At 45.9% G+C, this 22,754-nt stretch overlaps 1 protein-coding gene across 1 annotated transcript; it reads right to left on the reverse strand.

Annotated features, from left to right (window-relative positions):
• Positions 1-14,800: 14,800 nt before the first annotated feature.
• Positions 14,801-18,344, reverse strand: LOC311240595 (GTPase IMAP family member 7-like; the record flags this gene model as incomplete). Its single annotated transcript, XM_084329169.1, has 4 exons — positions 18,279-18,344; positions 18,115-18,186; positions 16,665-17,432; positions 14,801-14,838 (listed from the first exon to the last, which is right to left on the reverse strand). The coding sequence occupies exons 2-4, from the start codon at positions 18,164-18,166 to the stop codon at positions 14,801-14,803; spliced, it is 858 nt and encodes a 285-aa protein (XP_084185295.1). The 5' UTR covers positions 18,167-18,186; positions 18,279-18,344.
• Between the last annotated feature and the right edge of the window lie 4,410 nt (positions 18,345-22,754).

A 22,754-nucleotide genomic window follows, 5' to 3' on the forward strand; every position in this document is an offset into this window, starting at 1 on the left:
AGCATTTTTGCACTGCTTGCTTGGCATTAACGTACAGGCGTCCAGGTCTAGTGGTGGAGACTCGGGTCTGGCAGTGGCAACCGGCGCGGTAACAATAACAGGTGCACTGCGCACAGGAGCAGCAGAGCTAACACTAGTACTAGCACTAGCAGTGTCAACTTCAGTGACAGTAGCGCTGCTAGCTGCTGCACTAACAGCGTCAGTCTTTGGCCTTTTTATAAAACCAAAGCTGTCCAGCTTTGTACAGCCTTGCGGCGGGTTGAGCCTTTTTTTTTTTCGTTCTTTTTGGCGGCATGTGGCGTACTGTTTAGTGTTTATGTTTTTAGTTGTTCTTCTTTATTCTTTATCATTATTATTATTATTTAAATGTTTCTTGTTTAACTATGGATTGTGTTTCTTTTATAATGGTATAAATGATTATTTGTGTAAATAAGGTTATACGCCGACCATTAAGAAAATACATGTTAGTTTAGGAATAAGGGGCAGGTAACTATAAGATTTATTCTTCTTCCTGCTCCTTTTGTCCATGGAATGGCTATTTATGATTTTTTTTTTAATGAAGAAACTATGATTGTATTATTCCATGTGGCAAATAAAAACTCTGAACTGAACTGAACTGAACACAGACCGGCAGCTTTCTGTTTACAGCAGCTGCTTGCTGCTTCTTCTTCACTAGGTTGCAGTAGCGTTAAACTCATGGGCGACGCATAGCGGCTTGGAGGTGAAATGCAGCCTATTCCACAACATTAATTACTCAGTTCTTTTAAAAACTGAAAAGAAAAATATGATCTATTAACAATTTATTTAGGTAACATAAATAATACTAATTCGTAAAAAAAAAAAAAAAAAAAAATTATATACATTTTTTGAGAGACCCCCACAGGGGGTCTTGACTATGGGGGCTCAGACTATAGCTATGGGGGCTGAGCCCCCATTGGCCCCCTCATAATTCGAACACTGCTCTCCCCGCTGTTGAAAGCCGGAGCACGGAGGGGCGTTGGTTAAGGTTAGAGTTTGTCTTAGAGCGTGACGGCAAGTTCTTTCGACGGTTAAGCTTAGGCACTCTTTCGAAGTTGGTTAAGGTTAGAGTTTGTCTTAGAGCATGGCGATAGAACGCCAGCTAGTTTGCAGGCTGTTCGCCGCGGAAATGGGTAAAGACACAGCTCGTCACGCGATTGGGCAAACATGTCAGTGGCCAATCAGAGAGCGTCAGTCAGTGACAATCAGAGAGCGTCTGCCAGAAATGCGGCTAGGTTTGGTAATCACGCGTCACGCGTCTCCGTAAGAGGCTGGTGGGGAAAAAAAGGTATAGCGGGAGGAGACATCTCTATTTATACTCGCCACCTGGTCGTAACTTGAGTGGCTCCGCCTAGACCGCCCTCTAGTGGAAACAGTTATATATGCAGTTAGACAGTTACTAACAATCCTACATAGAACCTCTAACTTCAACACTCCCACTTAGGGTTGTATTAGCATACTGGATAACTTCTCCGAAAAACATTTTACAAAGGAAATAATATAATCCAAAACATCAATAGAGTATGGCAGTCAATATTTACACATTAAACATGACCTCTGCAAATCTCTTCAATTTCAATTTGGAACAGGTTTCCTCATAGTGTCTGCTACCCTGTCGTCCGTTTGGACAATAAATCAGTGTCATTCTTTCTTCTCTGATGACAGATCTGATGAGATGATATTTTATATCGACATGTTTACATCTATGTCGGCACACAGGGTTCCTAGCAATTACAATGGTTCCCTGGTTGCCCTCATAAACAACAGTCTTCATATATACATAGGTGTTCACCATTTTTAAATGATGTTAACAAAACGCCCCTCATCTTCAAAAACACAATATTCGGTATAGAGGATACATTCCAACTACCTACTACATAATAGGCAATATATTCATAATGTTATCTCCATCACTTCGAGCAGTTGTTCTAGATAAACACATTTCTGCATTGTCATAGCTAGAAACATATACTCGGCTTCACAGGCTGATAGTATCACTGTGGGCTTTAAGCAAACCCTTGCTGCCCTTTCTGAAACACAGCTGTTCTTCTGCTGCACCTCTGGGGTAACGAAAAACATGTTTTTGACGTAGTTCAATGCTTCTCTGTGGCGTCAGCAAAATACTGTGACAATTTTTACTCACTACAAAACATAGGTCAGGGCGAGTACAGGTTGTCTAACAAATGAGGCTACCCACAGCTTACATCAGTCAAAACATCTCAGGATCTTTTCCACATAATTAAATCATTTAGAACATGGTAAATCATCCACCTCTGTATTTAAACATCAAATCAAATCAAATCAGATTTATTTATAAGGCCCGACAACACACGTTAATGTCCCCATGGGCCGTACAGGTCTTCTTTAAACAAGTCAAGAACAGAACAAGAGCACCATAAGGTCCAAAAAAATTAAGATAAATGCAAATAAATGAAAGAATGCAAGCACTCCCAGACATACCCCACGCGAAGGTAAGGAAAAACTCACTAAAACCTAACAATAGGGAAAAATGCTCCACAGGCAGTGTGGAGGAGAGACACCTTAGAAGGGCCATTCAAGGGGGGATCTCCCTTCTTAGATGTCTGTGATAGTAGTGTTGCAGACTAACAGTTGGTAAGCATGCACTCAAGTGTGTAGAGAAACACAGATGAGTGCAAGCAATAGCAACTGGACATTTTGAAAGATTAAAGATAGAGCTAATAGCGATAGCAACTGAACATTTTGAAAGATTGAAGATAGAGCTGATAGCGGATCTATTTGAGGCACAGGGGCGGCGCAAAGAGGGTCACGTCCTCCCCGTCTTAGTCACGGGACATTCAACACTCCGGTCATTGCTCAGGGACAGCCGGAGACAGGGAGATAGGGGGCGGCGCAGAGAGGGTTGCGAACTCCCCGACATCATTGCGGGACGTCCGGCACTCCGGTCACCACTACAAGACCTCCGGAGACAGGGGGGCACGCAGAGGGGGTCGCAGCCTCCCGGCCTTCATCACGGGACGTCCGACACTCCGGTCAGCACTCCAGGACAGCAACTCACAGGGGGACAGGGAGACGGGACAGGCGTTAGACAGCTCATGTGATTGTGGTGGGCGGACATAGCAATAGATACAAGTGGTAAGCATATATGTGAATGGAGTAGATATATGAAGTAAGCATATTATGTGAATAGAATAGAAGTACTTAACCCAGCAATGAAACCGCGTTGACTGTTAATCTGTTAACAGTCTGTTAATACTGTTAATCAGTTGACAGGACCACGGACAGACGACGGTAAGTAACTGATCCAAGGCCTCAGTGGTGCATGTAGAGCTGTCACTGCAATCTTGGCCAAGACCCCGAGGCATCCATCACCTTAGTCAGCGCTAGGAGATGGGCACTCAGAGAGAGGGGGGAGGGAAGGGGGGGGGGGAAGGGGGGAGGGAGGGGGGGGGAAGGGGGGGGGGGAGGAGTTAGAGAGTTCCCATGTTTGTGGTGCTGCAAAAGAGCAGACATGTAGTACCCTGTAGTGCCATGTAGTACCATGTAGTACCCTGTAGTGCCATGTAGTACCCTGTAGTACCCTGTAGTACCATGTAGTACCCTGTAGTACCCTGTAGTGCCATGTAGTACCATATAGTACCCTGTAGTGCCATGTAGTACCCTGTAGTGCCCTGTAGTACCATGTAGTACCCTGTAGTACCCTGTAGTACCCTGTAGTGCCATGTAGTGCCATGTAGTACCATGTAGTACCCTGTGGTGTCATGTAGTACCATGTAGTACCCTGTAGTGCCATGTAGTACCATGTAGTACATGGGACCCATTTCAGTATTTAAACATGGAATTAAACATAGGATCAATTTCAGTATTTAAGCAGTGTAGCCACCCTCCTTCAGTATTTAAACAGGGAGTACCCTCCTTCAGCATTTAAGCAATTAGCTACGAACCATACTTTGTATTTGTTGTGGCCTTCAATACCCTCCTGGGTTGATTACACCCATTTCCCTCCCACTGTCTGTCTGCCCTCTGGTAACTTGGTTGAATACACCCATTTCCCTCCTACTGTCTGTCTGCCCTCTGGTAACTTGGCTGGAGCAAAGGTGTGGTTGTCCTCTAGGGACCTCATCTCCTCATCCCTTGCTCTCTCCCATTTACTTGATTCGGGGGACACTGTGGCCTCTTTAAAGGTCGGGGGTACCCCACTGACTACCCTGTAGCAGTAATCAATGGTGGTAAGTGTACCGTCATCCTCGTCACTCCCTTTCCGGGCATAGTCTGTCAGATACTTTGGGGGTTTGTGTTCACTTGAGGGATACCTCCCACTGCTTGGGGCACTTGACATCACCCTCGGGTGCTCCTCGTCATCGCCCTCTGGGGGTGGCTGACTGTCTGCCTGCACGACCGTGCTAAGTACACTGGGCTGATGTGTCTCTGTTTCTACAGACCTTACTCTGGAGTCCAGCTCTGGCTCCTCTGTCTGTGTCTCGCTCTCACATGTGGTCTTTGTGACAAACTTGACTAGCATGTGTTTCTGCACTCTCCCTTTACCGGGATGATAAACTAGGAGAGCGGGGCTTCCCTTGTCGTGCCCTACAAAGAGTCCTTTTACACATCTGGACTCTGGCTTTCCCCTGTCTTGCAGGTACGCATAACACACTGATCCAAATCGGTGCATTCTAGCTAGATTACACTTCTTTCCTGTCAGTGCTGTATACGGGGTGGTGCCCGTGTGCTTATTAAAGCACCTGTTTCTGGTGTAAGCGGCTTCTTGCACCGCATAATGCCATAGGCTCTTAGGTAAGTTACTGTCTACTAGCTTACACCTAGCCATTTCGAAAAGGGTGCGCCATTTCCTCTCTGCCACTCCGTTCTGGTGTGGGGGATATGGACATGACGTCTTGCGTCTTATCTTGTACCTTCTCAACAGTGATTGGAACTCTCTGTTTGTGAACTCGGTTTCGTTGTCGGACCTCAAGCATCCTACGTTACTGTTATATCTGATCCTGGTAATATAACAAGGAATCATCACAGACACGGAGGTACTCAGTAACGAGGCTTTATACTTGATAGCAGGTAAATACAATAACAACCCCAGGTGCGCAATCACCACGTACATATACAGGGCGAGTACGGCGATCGCCCTGGGACAAACCCAACCCAATACATAACATCTCCTCCCCACTTAGCATAATGGTACCCCTAAGTTGCAACGGCCCACATGGCAATACCACATCATAATAATATATTTTTTTCTTTTTCATTTGCCAGGTCAACAACATTCCAAAAAATCTAACAGTCCACTCTCCCCCTTTCCCATTTTGGACACAGACTTTTTTTCTTTTCATTTTTTTTACATTTTTTTTGTATAAGTCTTTCATTTAGGTAAGTCTATAGATCCAAACGAATGGGCGGCCGCCGTTCCCGACTTGGATATCGGCGGTCACCACTGTCCATTTGTGGCGTCGGTGGCATGGACTTTGGTGCCGGGGTGTCGGCGTCATCATCACCCTCCTGGGTGGGTGAGGCCACTGTAGGCTCTTCCAGGGAAGGTAAGTCAATTGACACCGGCTGCATAGTTGGAGTGTCATTCAAAAACAGCTCTGTCATTCCAGCAGTGCATTGGGGTTCCCTAGGGGTCTCTACACTCCCCAATAACTGCTCTGTGTGCCGTTTCCACACAAGATCGCTGTCTGTCTGTACTGTATAGGACAGTGGTCCTGTCTGACGGACTACAGAGGCGGGCACCCACTTCGGTCCACGATGGTAGTTCCGTGCCAGTACGTGGTCACCAGCACTGAAGGCCCTGGTCTTGGCTCTCAATGCTCTTCTTCTTACTTGCTTATCCTGTTCATGCCACACAATTTTTGCTTCCTCTGGTGGTCTGAGAAGATCCAGGTTGGTGCGCAGCGGTCTCTTAAGGAGCAGTTCTGCTGGGGATGCCTTGGTGGTTGCGTGTGCGGTGTTCCGGTAGGTTAAGAGGAAACCGTGAAGGCGTTGGTGGAGACTACCTTGCCCCTGTGATGCCTTTAGGCTGTGTTTCAGAGTCTGCACAAATCTCTCAGCTAACCCATTAGTTGCTGGGTGGTAGGGTGCAGATCTAATGTGTTTAACTCCGTTGACCTTTAAGAAAGTGTCCATCTCCTGAGAGATAAATTGGGGCCCATTGTCACTCACCAGTTGTTCTGGACACCCGAAACGGCTAAACATTTCCCCCAGTTTCTCAATGGTCCTCTCAGCCGTTGTGGATTTCATTATTGCCACTTCGGGCCATTTGCTGTGGGCGTCTATCGCCACAAGAAACATTTTCTCTTCGTACGGCCCAGCAAAATCAACATGTAGCCGTTTCCATGGCTCACTTGGCCACTCCCAGGGGTGTAGTGGTGCCGGCTGGGGTGCATTACGGACCCGCTGACAGGTGGGGCATGTCTTAGCCTTTTCTTCGATGTTGCTGTCCAGCCCGGGCCACCAAAAATAGCTACGTTCGACCTCTTTCATACGGACCATGCCACAGTGTCCCGTATGAAGTTGTTGTAGCATGGACTTATGCAGCGAAGGAGGGATGACCACTCTTCTTCCCCAGAGCAGGCACCCAGCTTGAGTCGACAGTTCATGTTGTCTAGAGATGAAAGGCTTGAGCTCGGGTGTGTCCTTCATTCTCCCCCCCTTTACGATGGAGTCCATTACTTGTGAAAACACTGGGTCATTCCTAGTGGCCCTCCTCACCTGTTGCGCGGTGACTGGTGCATTTTCCACTTGACTGAAATAAAAGATGTCAACCTGACCCGGGCCTGGCTTTGACACGGGTAATGGTAGCCTGGAGAGGCCGTCCGCGTTACCATGCAATTCTGACTTCCGATATTTAATTGCATAGTCATGGGCAGACAAGAGCAATGCCCATCTCTGCATCCTGCTCGCTGCGATTGATTGATTGATTGATTGATTGAAAAGTTTATTAACAGATTGCAGAATGGGTACAGTACAGTACAGCTCAATACATACAATTGTTAAGAGGATGCAGACCTGAGAAAGACTTTTGTCTTGTTTCCATCAGGGTCCCCCATTTTCAATTCATCATATGACACACACGACATACAGATAGACAGTACTGCTACATCTATACATTTATGACATACCAGATTTTCAAATACAGTACTGTTTGTGATACTAAAAAAATCCAGAAAAAGAGTGTATATACATTTGACATAGAAACTGTGCATTGGAGGAGGTTGGGTAGGTGGGGTGGGGCTGTACATTGGGGGGGGGGGGGGGGGGGGGGTTGGGTAGGGGGGGACACACTGTACATTGGAATACTGACATACATTTGACATAGAAACTGTACATTGGAGGAGGTTGGGTAGGTGGGGTGGGGTTGGGTACATTGGAATACTGACAAAGCCATGCTTGGTCTTTATTGTACAACTGGGTTAGGACATTTGTAGGGGCCAGTTTTGAATTGCAGTCTCCCGTAGGTGTTCTTTGAGAGTGTTTTTGAAGGTGGGTAGTGATTCACATTCCTTTACAGCTTTGGGTAGGGCGTTCCACATTGTTGTGGCATAATTGCTAAACGTGTTTAGTCCCTTGTTTGAGCCGAATCTGGGTTTTACATGATTTGTGGAGCTCCCTCTGGTGTTGTGATCGTGGTATTCACTGACCTTTGGGAAGTATTTTGACATGTACATGGGTACCTTAGTCGTGTAGTGTATCTTGTAGACCAGGCCCATTGCAAGTTGCTGTACTCTGTCGTCTACTCTAAGCCATCCTAGGTTGGCAAAGTGTGCAGGGGTGAGGTGGGTTCTAGGAGTCAGGTCAAGCAGTAGTCTGACTAGTTTGTTTTGAGATGTTTGTAATTTGGTTTTTAGTGCCTTTGAGGTGCTTTGGTACTATGAGGTGCAAGCATAGTCGTAGTACCCTTGAATGAGTGCTCCTGCCAGAGTCTTCAGGGTATTCTTGTTTACCAGAGAGGAGATCCGGTACAAGAATCGAGTTCGTTGATTGACTTTTTTTATTACATTGGATGCCATTTTGTCACAGGAAAGATTAGCCTCTAGGATGGAACCCAGGTAGGTAATTTCATCTTTCCTTGTGACAATATTGTCACCCACTGTAACTGAGAAGCCGTCGGTCTTGCTGAGTTTGTTATTTGAACCGAAGAGAATGGACTCTGTTTTGACCATGTGTAATGATAGTTTGTTGTCGGCGAGCCATATGCAGATTTTACCTAGTTCCGAGCTGAGGGTTTTTTCAACCTGTAACTTGTTCTTGTCAGAGACCAGCAGGGCTGAGTCGTCCGCAAACAGGAACAAGTTGCAGTCACAAGCTGACGACATGTCATTTGCATAAATTAGGAACAGTAGTGGTCCTAGTATGCTTCCTTGTGGAACACCACAGTTCACTGTGAGGGGGGGGGGATAGGGTACCGTTTACCTCCACCATCTGTTCTCTCCCCTCCAGGTAGGATTGTATCCACCTCACTGATAAACTATCAAAACCAATTGCTTTTAGCTTGTCAATCAGAATGGTGTGATTGACAGTGTCGAAGGCCTTTTGTAGGTCTAGCATGACCATGCCGCAGTATTTGCCCGCGTCCACCTCTTGCTTGATGTGGTCGTTCAAATAGAGAAGGCATGTGTCAGTGGAGTGGGATGTTCTGAAGCCAGATTGGAATTCGTAGATTAGATTTTTATCCGCAAGGTACTTTTCGACCTGTTCGTATACTATTTTTTCCATGACTTTCGAGATGGATGTAAGGATAGAAACAGGGCGGTAGTTGCCTGGGTCTAATTTGCTGCCCTTTTTGTGCAGGGGTGTTACTCTCGCTATTTTGAAGTCCTTGGGGACGTGTCCCTGTTTTATGGAGAGGTTTATTATGTGTGTGATGACTGGGGTGATGGCGGCTGCTGAGTCTCTGAGGAATTTGGAGGGGATGTTGTCATGGCCAGTGGCCTTGTTCGGTTGGAGGGCGCTCAGTTTATTGAGTACCTCATCTGTAGTTACCATTTCCAGTTTGAAATCATCTTTGTGGACGCCTAGGTTCTTGTAGTATGCTACTATGTGTTCTACCCCATACTGCCCTGAGTGGCAGGGTAGTTTGTTTACCAGTGTTGTGGCTATGTTTGTGAAGAAAGTGTTTAAGTAATTGGCTACATCCAGTTTGTCTATGATGAGCGTGTTGTCCGTCTTTATGTTTATGTTTGAAAACCTGGTTTTAAGTTTTTTACTGCAGCCTAGTTGATTGCGAGCGGTGGGATGCCCACATGCGGACCTAGTATGGTCGTGAGTGGCTTGTGGTCGGTCAGGAGCGTGAACCGTCTCCCGAACAGGTACTGGTGAAATTTTCGTATGCCGAACACGATGCTTAGTGCTTCACGCTCTATTTGAGCGTAATTTGATTCAGCCTTGTTCAGTGTTCTGGACGCAAAAGCAATGGGTTTCTCTACCCCATCCAGCATGATATGGGAGATAACCGACAGTACCTGAACAACCCTTTGTGGGTGTTAACAGTCAGAAACTCTCTGGAGTCTTGATCCACGTGCATCTGCAGGTACGCATGGCGGAGGTCAATTTTACTGAATTTCTGGCCGCCAGACAGGCCAGCGAACAAGTCCTCGATAAGAGGCAAGGGGTATTTCTCCACTTCCAGCACTGGGTTCAACGTAGTCTTGAAATCACCACATACCCTTATTTCCCCATCCTTTTTTACAATGGGCACGATGGGGGTACTCCAATCGCTGACGCTAACTGGCTCCAGCACCCCACTTTTCACCAGAGCATCCAGTTCCGCCTCCACCTTGGGCCTGATGGCGTAGGGCACTGGCCGCGCTTTCAAGAACTTAGGTGTGCTGCCTGGTTTAACTCTCAGCTTCACCGTAATGTCCTTCATGCTTCCGAGCTCCTTTTTAAAAACATCAGCATGTTTCTTAAGAACTGTGGATAACCCTGTGTCCCCCTGTGTCACCAGTCGCACCGCGGGCCAGTCCAATTGTATTTTCTCCATCCATGCCCGTCCCAGTAAGGAGGGGTAGTCGCCATGCACCACATAGAGTGGTAGTTTAGCGTGCTGTCCGTTCAACTCCACTTTGACCTCTGTGACCCCTTTTAGGGCCACCGCTTCTCCGGTATATGTCTTCAGCACCACTCGGGCTGGCCGCAGTGGTAGGTGTTTCAGTGTTTGTCGATACACTTTGTCTGACACCAGTGACACCGCCGCGCCAGTGTCTATCTCCATACGCACTGATTTCCCCTCTAGCGAAGGTAACACCCAGTAGCCACTAGACCCACCCGCCACAGTTAGTATGTGTAGTGGATACTCCTCGTCAGAGGAGTCACTAACAGCCTTGTGTTCCACCTGGTATACGCCTTTCTTGGTCCTAGGTTTGAATGCCTCTTTTTGAAACCTAGGTTGTCTGTGCTGCGACGGTGCTTCGCTCCTCTTATTACGGCATGCCCGCTCAATGTGGCCCTGTTTGCCACAGCCCCGGCACTCTAACTCCTTGCACCAACATTCCGTCGCTTGATGCCCTGGCTTGCCACACCGAAAACACATGCCCTGTCCTGACATTTGTCTTTGGTTTACATTAAAAACCTGATGCACTTTGGCAGACGCACTCAGTTGTTGTGCCTCTCTGGCTGCCAATTCCATTGACACACTGACATCAATGGCCTTTTGTAGGGTGAGCCCATGTTCTGTTAACAGTCTTTTTTGTGCTGCCTCACTTTGCAGTCCACACACAAGTCTATCCCTGATGGTGTCATTTAATACCTCATTAAATTCACAGTGTTCAGATAATTTCCTAAGTGCTGCTACAAACATCGTTACAGTTTCCCCCTCCTCTTGATTCCTCCTATGGAACCGAAACCGTTCCGCTATCAGGAGTGGTTTAGGAGAAAAGTGTCCCGTCAATGCAGTAACAATCTGTGCATAGGTCATTTCCCCCGGTTTCATCGGTCGTACCAAACTCCGTAGAATGTTGAAAGTCCTTGCCCCAATCACACTCATAAACGTGGGCACAATCTTAATGTTTTTAATGTCATTTGCGAGCACAAAGAAATCAAATCTCTCCGTATATGAATTCCATTGTTCCACGCTCTCATCAAAGGGGCCGATACTCCCCAATATTCCAGCCATTGTTCTTGTTACCACATGCACTTCTTGTTTGTCCGTACTCTTATCACTGTCTGTGTCTAGATCCGACATTCACACACACATCAACGTTACCAGTCCGCCGCAGTGCCGCACACGCATAGCTCCGTTAGCCGCTCAGGGTACACGTATTAGCTCCGTTGCTAATGGCAACCAAATGTCCACCACTTAGTTCCAAAGTCCAACTTTTCTTTCGACCAAGGATGCCGCGCAGTTCCGTCGTCCACATCGCCAATTTGTTATATCTGATCCTGGTAATATAACAAGGAATCATCACAGACACGGAGGTACTCAGTAACAAGGCTTTATACTTGATAGCAGATAAATACAATAACAACCCCAGGTGCGCAATCACCACGTACATATACAGGGCGAGTATGGCGATCGCCCTGAGACAAACCCAACCCAATACATAACAGTTACCATAAGGGGCTACGTCTGCCAGGAATTTCTCTGTGGCCTGGAGTGTGTCACTCTTTGCTTTGAGAAAGTAAACAAACACTGCTCCCGTGCACACATCTGTAAAAAACTGTACATATCTAAAGCCTCCTATGGACTCGTTGCTTACTGGACCGGCTAGATCCGTGTTAACTAGTGCAAGTGGTACCTTTACTTTTTCTGTGGGATTTTTGTTTCTCGATTGAGTAAACTTTCCCGTTTTGCACACTACACATTTTTTGTCAGGTCTACGCTTTTCACCTTCAATGTGCACGCCTTCTGTCACTGCTTGCAGTTTCAGTAAATCCTCGTAATTACAATGACCCATAATCTCGTGCCATGTCTGAATATCGTGACTGGCCATCACGCTACACATATCATTATTATCATTACACTTGTCGTTGTCATTACACTCTGTTTGCAGATAATACACTCTCTGGTACATCTTTATGTCAAACCGTGTACCGTCAGGCTCTACAAGAACATTTGTACCTTTATCGAAGAATACCTTGGCACCGCTTGCAGTAGCAGCTATTACAGAGAATAGTCCTTGTGGGAAAGATGGTACGTAGAGAGCGTTCTTTAACGTCACTGTACGCCGGCGCCCCCCACTGTCCGTGAGGCATACCTGTGCGTCTCCTCTCTCTTGCGCCAACCCGTAGGTGCGCTTCCCATCTGCCAGCTCCATGCTGTGCCTCTCCGGGTGGAAAGTGTTGTCAAAGTTCTTGAACCGACTCCTGTCGTTGATGACATGGGACGACGCACCTGTGTCCACGATCAGTCCCTTCCTCTGGGCCCGCTGCAGCTGTGCCGGCCTTGCGATGCACGCTGTCCGCGCCCCGAAAGCGAAGTCTTCTTGTCCCGTTATTCTCCGGGCGTCGTCTCGATCCGTCTCACGTCGACCGTCGCTGCCATCGTGTCCGCTGCCGCCATCTTGTCCACAGCCGCCATCTTGTCCGTAGCCGGCGTCTTGTCCATGGCCGCCATCTTGTCCATGCGCGTATCGCGCGCTCTGGACGTGTTTCTTCATGCACGCTCTGTCTGTGTGCCCCGTGGATTTGCAGAAGCTACTAACAGACAGTCTTTGTGCAGTCGCCTCTCCGATGGCCTTTCTCTCCGCATCGCCAACACGCCAGTTCCGCCGTGGTCCTGGTCCTCTCCCTTGGCGTCGCTCGGGCCTTTAGCACCCTCTCTCCCGCTTCCGTGGCGGCTGGGTGGGTATCTTCTGAGGCCTCGAAGTTTCTTAACTTGGCCTTGAACTGTCCCAGCGTCATGTCCGCTGAACCGTGTGTTACCAGGAGTGTGAACGGTTTGTACAGCTCCGTTAGTCCCCTCATCACCATCGCCATCATTAGCCCATCACTTGGTGTTTCTCCTGCACTCTTCAATGCCGTCATGGACTGCTCAGCTCTGATGACGTATTCGGTCACCATCTCGGTGTGCCCCTTCCTCAGGGCCGTTAGTGGTATGTAGAGGGCCACGACTCAGGGTCTTCCTCGCCCGATGTAATGCTCTCTCAACACCCCCAGGCTTTCTCTGCCTTTGTCTTTAGTGTCGCGGAATATCAGCCCCAAGCTGGTGTCGTCGAGCAGTGGCGCTAACTCACAGTACGCGTCTGCGTTACGCTGTTCGTCCAGGGCTTGCTCTTCCGCCGTCAGGTGGGGGCTGTCAAGATCGTCGCCTTCAGTCCTGCACCGTGCATGGAGCATAACATGCGCTCTTCCCAGAGCTCGTAGTCCTCTGCTTTTCCATTGAATGAGGGCCATTTGCTCCTTCCCTTGGTCGCCATCCTCTTGGTTGATGGTAGGCGTAGCTTTATCTCTTGTTGGCCTAGCGTCTAGCCATGCGGTGCTCCCGGTGCTAACCTAGCCTATACTTTAGCTAAACTTGCTACCCTTATTATTTCGCCCCGGCGTGATCTGGGCCCATAACCTGTTGACAGAATCTGGCTATGGGGCGACAATAATGTGGTCAAGAGGCATGGTTTCTATCTTTAGCCTTTAAACGGCGTGGTTTATTCATTCACATGGTATGAGCAGCAGCACATGAGTCCTCCTCTCCGTGAGAGGCTGGTGGGGGGAAAAAATGTAGAGGGGGAGGAGACATCTCTATTTATACTCGCCACAGTTACTAACAATCCTACATAGAACAACTTTCCTTGGGCATTCAAGAGAGATTGCCTCATGTGCACCTCCACAGTTCACATTTTAGAATAGAATAGAATAGAATAGAAATACTTTATTCATCCTGAGGGAAATTTGGCACTACAAATCGCTCACAGTAAACAGTAAACATTTAGGTAGACAAAAACAAAGTCACAAATAAGAATAAAAAATAAGCCAAAGAATAAAATACGGTCCGGAATATACATTTCCTATGTTATGTATATACATTCTAATATAAAATATACAGTCAAAATATACAGTAAGTGTACAGTAAAGTGTAATATTGAACAATGTTGGTTTAAAAGTAAAAGTCCAGGAAGATGGTAACTGTCACCCTGTGTTCAGTGATGCAGTGAGGCACAGTGATGCATTGTAAAGTCTGATGGCTGTCGGAATGAAGGACTTCCTGTGCCGTTCAGTGCTACATCTTGGGAGTCTTCTAGCACTGAACGTGCTCCTTCTGTCAGCCAAGTCTGTGTATAGTGGGTGGGAGGGGTTGTCCCTTATGGCATGGAGCTTAGCAAGGCTCCTCCTCTCCGCCACCACCGCTAGAGTCCAGCTCCACCCCTATCACGTTACTGGCCTTCCTGACCAGCTTATCCAGCCTGTTTGTGTCCCCCACTCTCAGTCCACTGCCCCAGCAGGTCACAGCGTACAAGAAGGCGCCCGCCCCCACAGACTCGTAAAACATCCTCAACATCCTTGTACAGACGTTGAAGGATCTCAGCCTTCTGAGGAAGTAGAGTCGGCTCTGCCCTTCTTGAGAGTGCCTCTGCGTGTTTTGACCCATTCAGTTTATTGTCGATGTGTACACAGAGGTATTTGTAATCCTCAACCGTGTCCACATCGACTCCCCTGATGGAAATGGCGGTCACAGATGCACTCCTCCTCCTCCCCAGATCCACAACCAGTTCCCTGGTCTTCGTCACATTTAGCTGAAGGTGGTTCTCTTCGCACCATGTGACAAAGTCCACCACCAGTGCCCGGTATTCCTCCTCATCACCGTCCTTAATACATCCCACTATCGCATAGTCATCAGAAAACTTCTGAGGTGGCAGGACTCTTACAGATAGTGGAAGTCTGGAAGTCGTTGGTGTAGACCTGTGAAGAGGAAGGGAGAGAGGACTGTCCCCTGCGGGGCCCCGGTGTTGCTGACCAGTCTGTCTGACACACAGCTTTGTAGGCGCACATACTTTGGTCTGCACGTCAGATAGTCAACAACCCAGGACACCAGGGGGGCCTCTACCTTTTGAACTGGCTCTACATACAACTCAGAAATGCATGTCATCCTGCTGCACCTACAGGTCTCCTACAGACTGAAGCCACTTGTCCAAATGTCTTCACTGTAGTGGAAACGCTACAAGGGGTCTTACTGCATCCTGTGCTTTTTTCAGTGTATCGCCACCCATTCCGTTTATGTGCCAAAGAGCTTAGCAGTGCATCCCTTTAATTAATGACCACTTTTTCTTTTTTTTTTATATAATTTATATAAAGGAAAATAAGTTGATTTCATATTTCACAGCAGGTAACAAACAAAAAAGTGTTCCAAAGAAAATATTACGTTTTTTAGTTGTGTCACTGTTTTATCTATTCTCAAGGATGCACAATCTAGCATTTTCCTAAATTAATTTACATTTATGCAAGGTCAATAGTGATACATTCACATCCATTCAAGAACCATAACAATAACTGTTCTCCCCTCTCGTTAGTGATATTATCAGTCCATGAAATTCCTAGCATTTTCCACCAGAAATGTCTGTACTTAGCTAATTGTTTCTCTAGCTTTGATGTTATTGACGATAGCCAGATAGGGAGAGAGATTATTAATTTAGTAGTTAATTTAATAGTTTATTTTCTTATAGAATAGAATAGAATAGAATAGAATAGAATAGAATAGAATAGAATAGAATAGAATAGAATAGAATAGAATAGAAATACTTTAATCATCCCAAGGGAAATTTGGCTCTCCTTATACCTTTTTGACCTTGTAAAGACTTTGCCTTTCCTTCATTTCATTCTGTATTAGACCTCTGTTTATTGTAAATAAACTATCCTTTTTATATAAATGGACGACTTGTCTTCAGTTGTTCGATTACGATTGTTCAAAATGTACCAGGGAGAGATAGGGGTGTCACAATTTCCGTGGGAGGACGGAATTGCACCACGAATGATTGCCTCAATGGAATGACCAAACAAACAATACACAACGCAGAGGACAGAGACAAGACAGACAGAGGCTGATAACGATCGACGATCAGGCTGAAATGATTTTGAGAGAGTAACTTTATTTTTTAAATAAAAATAAAAAAATCTATAGACAATGGGTCTCATTCATCAAGGACTTACGACAAAAAGGGCTTTCTCTTAGGGCCATTTGAGACCTTTTCGGGGGGATTTTGGGATTCACCAACCGTCCCAATAAAACATATATAATTAATATTATATTATAATATATTGTCTATATTCATGTCTTGCCCGAAAAGGTCTCAAATGGCTAAGGGTTAGGGTACTTTTTGTCATAAGTCCGTTGGAGAATGAGACCCAATGTGCATTTACATTAATCATTGTCACATGAAAACATGTTTGCACCAGATTTAGCAGAAGCTAATTTCCATCTGTAGTTATACTATGGAAATAACATATTGAAATTATTCTTAATTTGGGTGGCGTTCCCCTTTAAGGAATTGGCAGTTGAGGTTTCAACACCTCAAAAGGAAGTTATCTAAAATAATTGATCATTTCTTTGAATATCTTCCATACAGAGGCAAACAGAGGTCTTCTGAACATGACACAAATGGCACCTACACCACCAATTAGCATGGCCATTGGTTCCCCTGTTTTGTCTCTTAGAAGGATTAAACACAAGACTGCTCCGCACAACATCAGCATGATGCATTTGACAAATTTGGACCACGAGGTTGGCTCACTCTCGGCCTCCGTTCTCGCTTTATCCTCCTCTTTTCTCCACAGCTCCTTCTTCTTCTTCTCCAGCTCCTCCCCCTGGTGGTACTCCTGGAGCTCCCTCTCTTTGCGACTGATCTCGCGGTCTCTCTCGGCCAGGATGCTCTCCTGTCTGACCCGGATCCTCCTCTCCTCCTTCGGGTACAGGTCGCTGTGGTAGTGGTTCCCTCCGTTCAAGGCCACCATCGTCTGGATCTTGCTCATGAAGCCAGTCACCTGCCCCTGGTCCTCTGCGTTCTTATTGCCGAAGACGTGGAACCCGCCGGTACACTTGCGGATGAAGCTGCGCAGGTTCTCGTCGCTCTTGGTGATGACGTCGTTGATGGTCTTCCCCTCCAGGCGATCCCCGTGGGTGAACAGCACGATGGTGTAGTCCCAGACTTTTGGGCCAAATTTGGCCTCGATGCGTTCATTGGTCTGTTGATCCTCCAGGGTCATCCTTCCCACTGGAACCACGACCACAAAGACATGTGGCCCAGGCTCCTGGAGCTTGATGCATTTCATGATTTCTCTGACTATTTCCTTCTCTTCACGGTCGGTCTCGAAGAGCCCTGGTGTGTCTATCACGGCGACGTGGACATCGTCGATCGTCCCACACTCCCTTTCACAGTACTGAGTGACCCTGGCGAGCTTCATGTCTGACTTGAACACAACCTTTCCCAGGATGGTGTTCCCACTAGAGCTCTTGCCAGCACCGCTCTTTCCAAGCAGCATGATCCTCAAAGTCTCTACCTCTGCGTTGAAGAAGGAAGGAAATTCAACAAAACCCATGAATGACTTCAAAATTAAAACGTTTATCTAAGCAGCAAAGTGCACTCTAGGCAAATATATGTGAGGGAAGAGATTCTTGACGACTCTGTGATATAGGTTAATACATGTTACATATTAAAATCCCATTTAAAATCTCAATAGAGGCCTTGCACATAATGTCTGTGTAGTTCTCTTCCTTCCAGCATGGCTGCTTGTAACTACTGGTAACCACTTTCAAAAGAAAATGCCTAATCTTTGTGCAGTGGTAGTGATACTCTATAGAGTAGCTAAAATACTGGAAAAGCATGATATTGCTATTCTACGGTGACTTGTTTACAAGATCCAGTAATAAGACACCAAATTATTATGTTTTTTTTGTATTTCTCATATCAACACATAGCGACTGTTCCATTGCCTCTTCCATGTACAAAATAATGGTTGCTATGTTACAGGCAGGAGGAACTACATAAACATTCCATGCAAGGGCTCTATGGATGGTTTCATCTTGACAACATAAACATTCTAAACAAGACCCAAGTTAATTTCCTGTTGCAATAACTGCCAGGAAATACACTTGGGTCCAAACAACAGAATTCCAGTGAAACCGCCCATAGGACCAAAGTACATATTTAGCTACATTTTCTAAATACTTCATTTTCCACTTACGTTCCCCAGGATCCTCTTGCTCTGCAGTCCCCATGCTGTCTGGGGTCATCATGGTAAAGAAAGACTGGATTTCTGGGTCAAAAACAAACACATGATTAAAACATTTTAAATCCTCGCTCAAGACACATCTTTTATCTCTCTCCTTCAGCCTACCCTGATCTCACCTGGTTGGGGACAGACCCTTAGCTTAGTCTGGTTAGTTCAGTTAGGATGTCTGTTGAATGCTCCCATGTCTGCCTATTGCGGACATCGGAGCTTTTCTAACCCGGCTTGTCCCTGTCTCTCTGTGAGTGTAGTGTATATAAACAGTCAGCCCTGGTCCTGCCCCCTTTGGGCCTGTCAAGGTGGTGTGATCTTCCCTGCACGGTCCTTGATGTGGCCAACAGCGTTGACTGCAGTGACTGTTCTACCTCAAACTGGATCTGAGTACCACAGGCGCAATGGATCTGCTCTACATCGCCGACCTATGGCGTCTAACCGTGCCCGCTCTACTCCAACTGGATCCAAGTGGTTCTCCTGCCCCCTGGGGAATGTGACTCTGAGACTTTGAGCTTTGAACCTTGACTTTGAGCCTTCATCTTATTTTCATACCAGCGCTTGTATTCCTATGCTTTTTTGTTCTTATCTCTATTATTATTTAAATTTTAAAATGTTCTTATGTACTTATGTATGTATGTATGTATGTATGTATGTATGTATGTATGTATGTATGTATGTATGTATGTATGTATGTATGTATGTATGTATGTATGTATGTATGTATGTATGTATGTATGTATGTTTGTATGTGTGTTTTATTACACATTTATACATTCACATACCAATTATTCGCTTGTTCTATTCTCCATCCATCCATCATCCATAGCAACACTATAATATCACCGACATCCTGATGGGGGATCCCCTTTGAATGGCTCATCTGAGGTTTCTTCCCAGCACGGCGCCTGTGGTGTTTGTTTCTCTCCTATATTGCTAGGTTTTAGGGAGTCGTTCCTTATCTTCATTGGGGAAAGTCTGGGGGTGTTGCAAAATGTGGATTTGGTGGTGGCTTTTGTTCTGGATCTGTAAAGCCCATGGGGGCAATCCGTTGTGATTTCGGGCTATACAAAATAAATACATTCGATTTTATTTGATTTAAAAGGTAGCCATAAATACGGCATAGTTTTTACATACCTACATATACTATATTTATAGTATCCCTTACCTACTTTTACTAGTTCTACCGCTGGCCAGTATTACTAGTATTTTTATACCTGTGTAACCAAGTGGATTTGATCCTGGGACCATAGGATCCACAGGCGGCTGCACTAACCAGGTCTAACCCACCAGCAGGTACTGGTTGAGTGTGACATACTCATCGGTAGTTTACAGTCGTCCTCCCCCTGAGAAGTGAGTCCTCGCATGTTCTTTTGTCCATGCACACACTTTCCTAATGTTAAGGCACTGAGATCCCACCCCCATTGCTACGTGAACCTGGATGCAGATTCACAGGGCAGTGAGATCCCACCGCTGCCATCAATGTAACCTGAGTGGATTTAAACCTGGGACCATTGAATCCACAGGCGGCCGCACTAACCAGCTGAGCTAAAGGATCCGACCCGTTATTAGGTGCTGGTTGACTGTGACCGACTTGTCACTAGTTTACACCTGTATCACTGCCTACATAATACTATAACTGTAACGTTGGTGTTATGGGAACAGAGGAACGGGACCCGTATAAAGGCAACACAACAGTTTCAAAGGGGAAAATGCCAACCGGCATGTATTTATTAAGATACAAAACAAAACAGAAAAAAAATATGGATATGAAGTGTGTAATTAATAAATGTGTTGGGAAGCTGGTGACTATGTGTGTGTGTATTAACAAAGAATGGGGTCTTACCGTGTTGTATATGTAGTGGGTCAAGGTTGTCTAAACAATTCCAGGGAATAGTCAGGAGTCCCGGGGGCGTCTATGTTTGTCTGTCTTAATCACAGTAATTATTAACCGGTGTGTGTGGTTACTCAAAAGACATTTTATACCTTCCCGTGTCTCACTTTCTTGTGAGTTGTTCATTCATCATTCGCTACGGCAGTTGCATGTATCGTGTAAGCCTTAACGTTCCCCGCCAGCACTTATTGTGATTTCATCACCTCAAAAGCCCTGTTGTTTTTTGAAAAATGGGGGTTTTGAGTTGATGAAATCACTGCACCCAGGAAGCAATGATTCGGCAAAAAATAGTTCAGAGTATATCTGCTTAGAAAACCAAAATGTCTAATAATTCTTTAAAAATTTCTCCACGTGGTAAATACACATGTCATAACATGTTTACAGGATTGATTGATTGATTGATTGAAAAGTTTATTAACAGATTGCAGAATGGGTACAGTACAGTACATCTCAATACATACAATTGTTAAGGGGATGCAGACCAGAGAAAGACTTTCGTCTTGTTTACACCAGGGTCCCCCATTTTCAATTCATCATAACATATATGACATACATGACATACAGATAGACAGTACTGCTACATCTATACATTTATGACATATCAGATTTGCAAATACAGTACTGTTTGTGATACAAAAGTGTCCAGAAAAGGAGTGTATATACATTTGGCGTAGAAACTGTACATTGGAGGAGGTTGGTGGGGTGGGGTTGGGTGAGGGCTGTACATTGGAGGTGGGGGGGGGGGGGTTGGGTAGGGGACACACACACATTTTACACTGTACATTGGAATATTGACAAAGCCTTACTTGGTCATTTACTGTACAACTAGGTTAGGACATTTGTAGGGGCCAGTTTCGAATTGCAGTCTCACGTAGGTGTTTTTTGAGAGTGTTTTTGAAGGTGGGTAGTGATTCACATTCCTTTACAGCTTTAGGCAGGGCGTTCCACATTGATGTGGCATAATTGCGAAACGTGTTTAGTCCCTTGTTTGAGCCGAATCTGGGTTTTACATGATTTGTGGAGCTCCCTCTGGTGTTGTGATCGTGGTATTCACTGACCTTTGGGAAGTATTTTGACATGTACATGGGTACCTTGGTCGCGTAGTGTATCTTGTAGACCAGGCCCATTGCAAGTTGCTGTACTCTGTCGTCTACTCTAAGCCATCCTAGGTTGTCAAAGTGGGCAGGGGTGAGGTGGGTTCTAGGAGTCAGGTCAAGTAGTAGTCTGACTAGCTTGTTTTGAGATGTTTGTAATTTGTTTTTTAGTGCCTTTGAGGTGCTTTGGTACCATGAGGTGCAAGCATAGTCGTAGTACCCTTGAATGAGTGCTCCTGCTAGAGTCTTCAGGGTATTCTTGTTTACCAGAGAGGAGATCCGGTACAAGAATCGCGTTCGTTGGTTGACTTTTTTTATTACATTGGATGCCATTTTGTCACAGGAAAGATTAGCCTCTAGGATGGAACCCAGGTAGGTAATTTCATCTTTCCTTGTGATAATATTGTCACCCACTGTAACCGAGAAGCCGTCGGTCTTGCTGAGTTTGTTATTTGAACCGAAGAGAATGGACTCTGTTTTGCCCATGTGTAATGATAGTTTGTTGTCGGCGAGCCATATGCAGATTTTGCCTAGTTCCGAGCTGAGGGCTTTTTCAACCTGTAACTTGTTCTTGTCAGAGACCAGCAGGGCTGAGTCGTCCGCAAACAGGAACAAGTTGCAGTCACAAGCTGACGACATGTCATTTGCATAAATTAGGAATAGTAGCGGTCCTAGTATGCTTCCTTGTGGAACACCACAGCTCACTGTGAGGGGGGGGGGATAGGGTACCGTTTACTTCCACCATCTGTTCCCTCCCCTCCAGGTAGGATTGTATCCAGCTCACTGATAAACTATCAAAACCAATTGCTTTTAGCTTGTCAATCAGAATGGTGTGATTGACAGTGTCGAAGGCCTTTTGTAGGTCCAGCATGACCATGCCGCAGTATTTGCCCGCGTCCACCTCTTGTTTGATGTGGTCGTTCAAGTAGAGAAGGCATGTGTCAGTGGAGTGGGATGTTCTGAAGCCAGATTGGAATTCGTAGATTAGATTTTTTTCCGCGAGGTACTTTTCGATCTGTTCGTATACTATTTTTTCCATGACTTTCGAGATGGATGTAAGGATAGAAACAGGGCGGTAGTTACCCGGGTCTAATTTGCTGCCCTTTTTGTGCAGGGGTGTTACTCTCGCAATTTTGAAGTCCTTGGGGACGTGTCCCTGTTTTATGGAGAGGTTTATTATGTGTGTGATGACTGGGGTGATGGCTGCTGCTGAGTCTCTGAGGAATTTCGAGGGGATGTTGTCATGGCCAGTGGCCTTGTTTGGTTGGAGGGCGCTCAGTTTTTTGAGTACCTCATCTGTAGTTACTATTTCCAGTTTGAAGTCGTCTTTGTGGACGCCTAGGTTCATGTAGTATGCTACTATGTGTTCTACCCCATACTGCCCTGAGTGGGAGGGTAGTTTGTTTACCAGTGTTGTGGCTATGTTTGTGAAGAAAGTGTTTAAGTAATTGGCTACATCCAGCTTGTCTGTGATGTACGTTTTGGAGTTGTATTTGGAGTGTATTTCGTGACTGTTGGGAACTAGGCTACACTGGCACACTTACTTCCAGTGAATGACGCTAAGCTAGGCTAATGGTGCGGCTGTTCCCTAAGCCTATGCAAGGACAGAGAAGAAA

Source organism: Notolepis coatsorum, assembly GCF_963971535.1.
Source record: "Notolepis coatsorum genome assembly, chromosome: 14".
Taxonomy (NCBI): Eukaryota; Metazoa; Chordata; class Actinopteri; order Aulopiformes; family Paralepididae; genus Notolepis; species Notolepis coatsorum.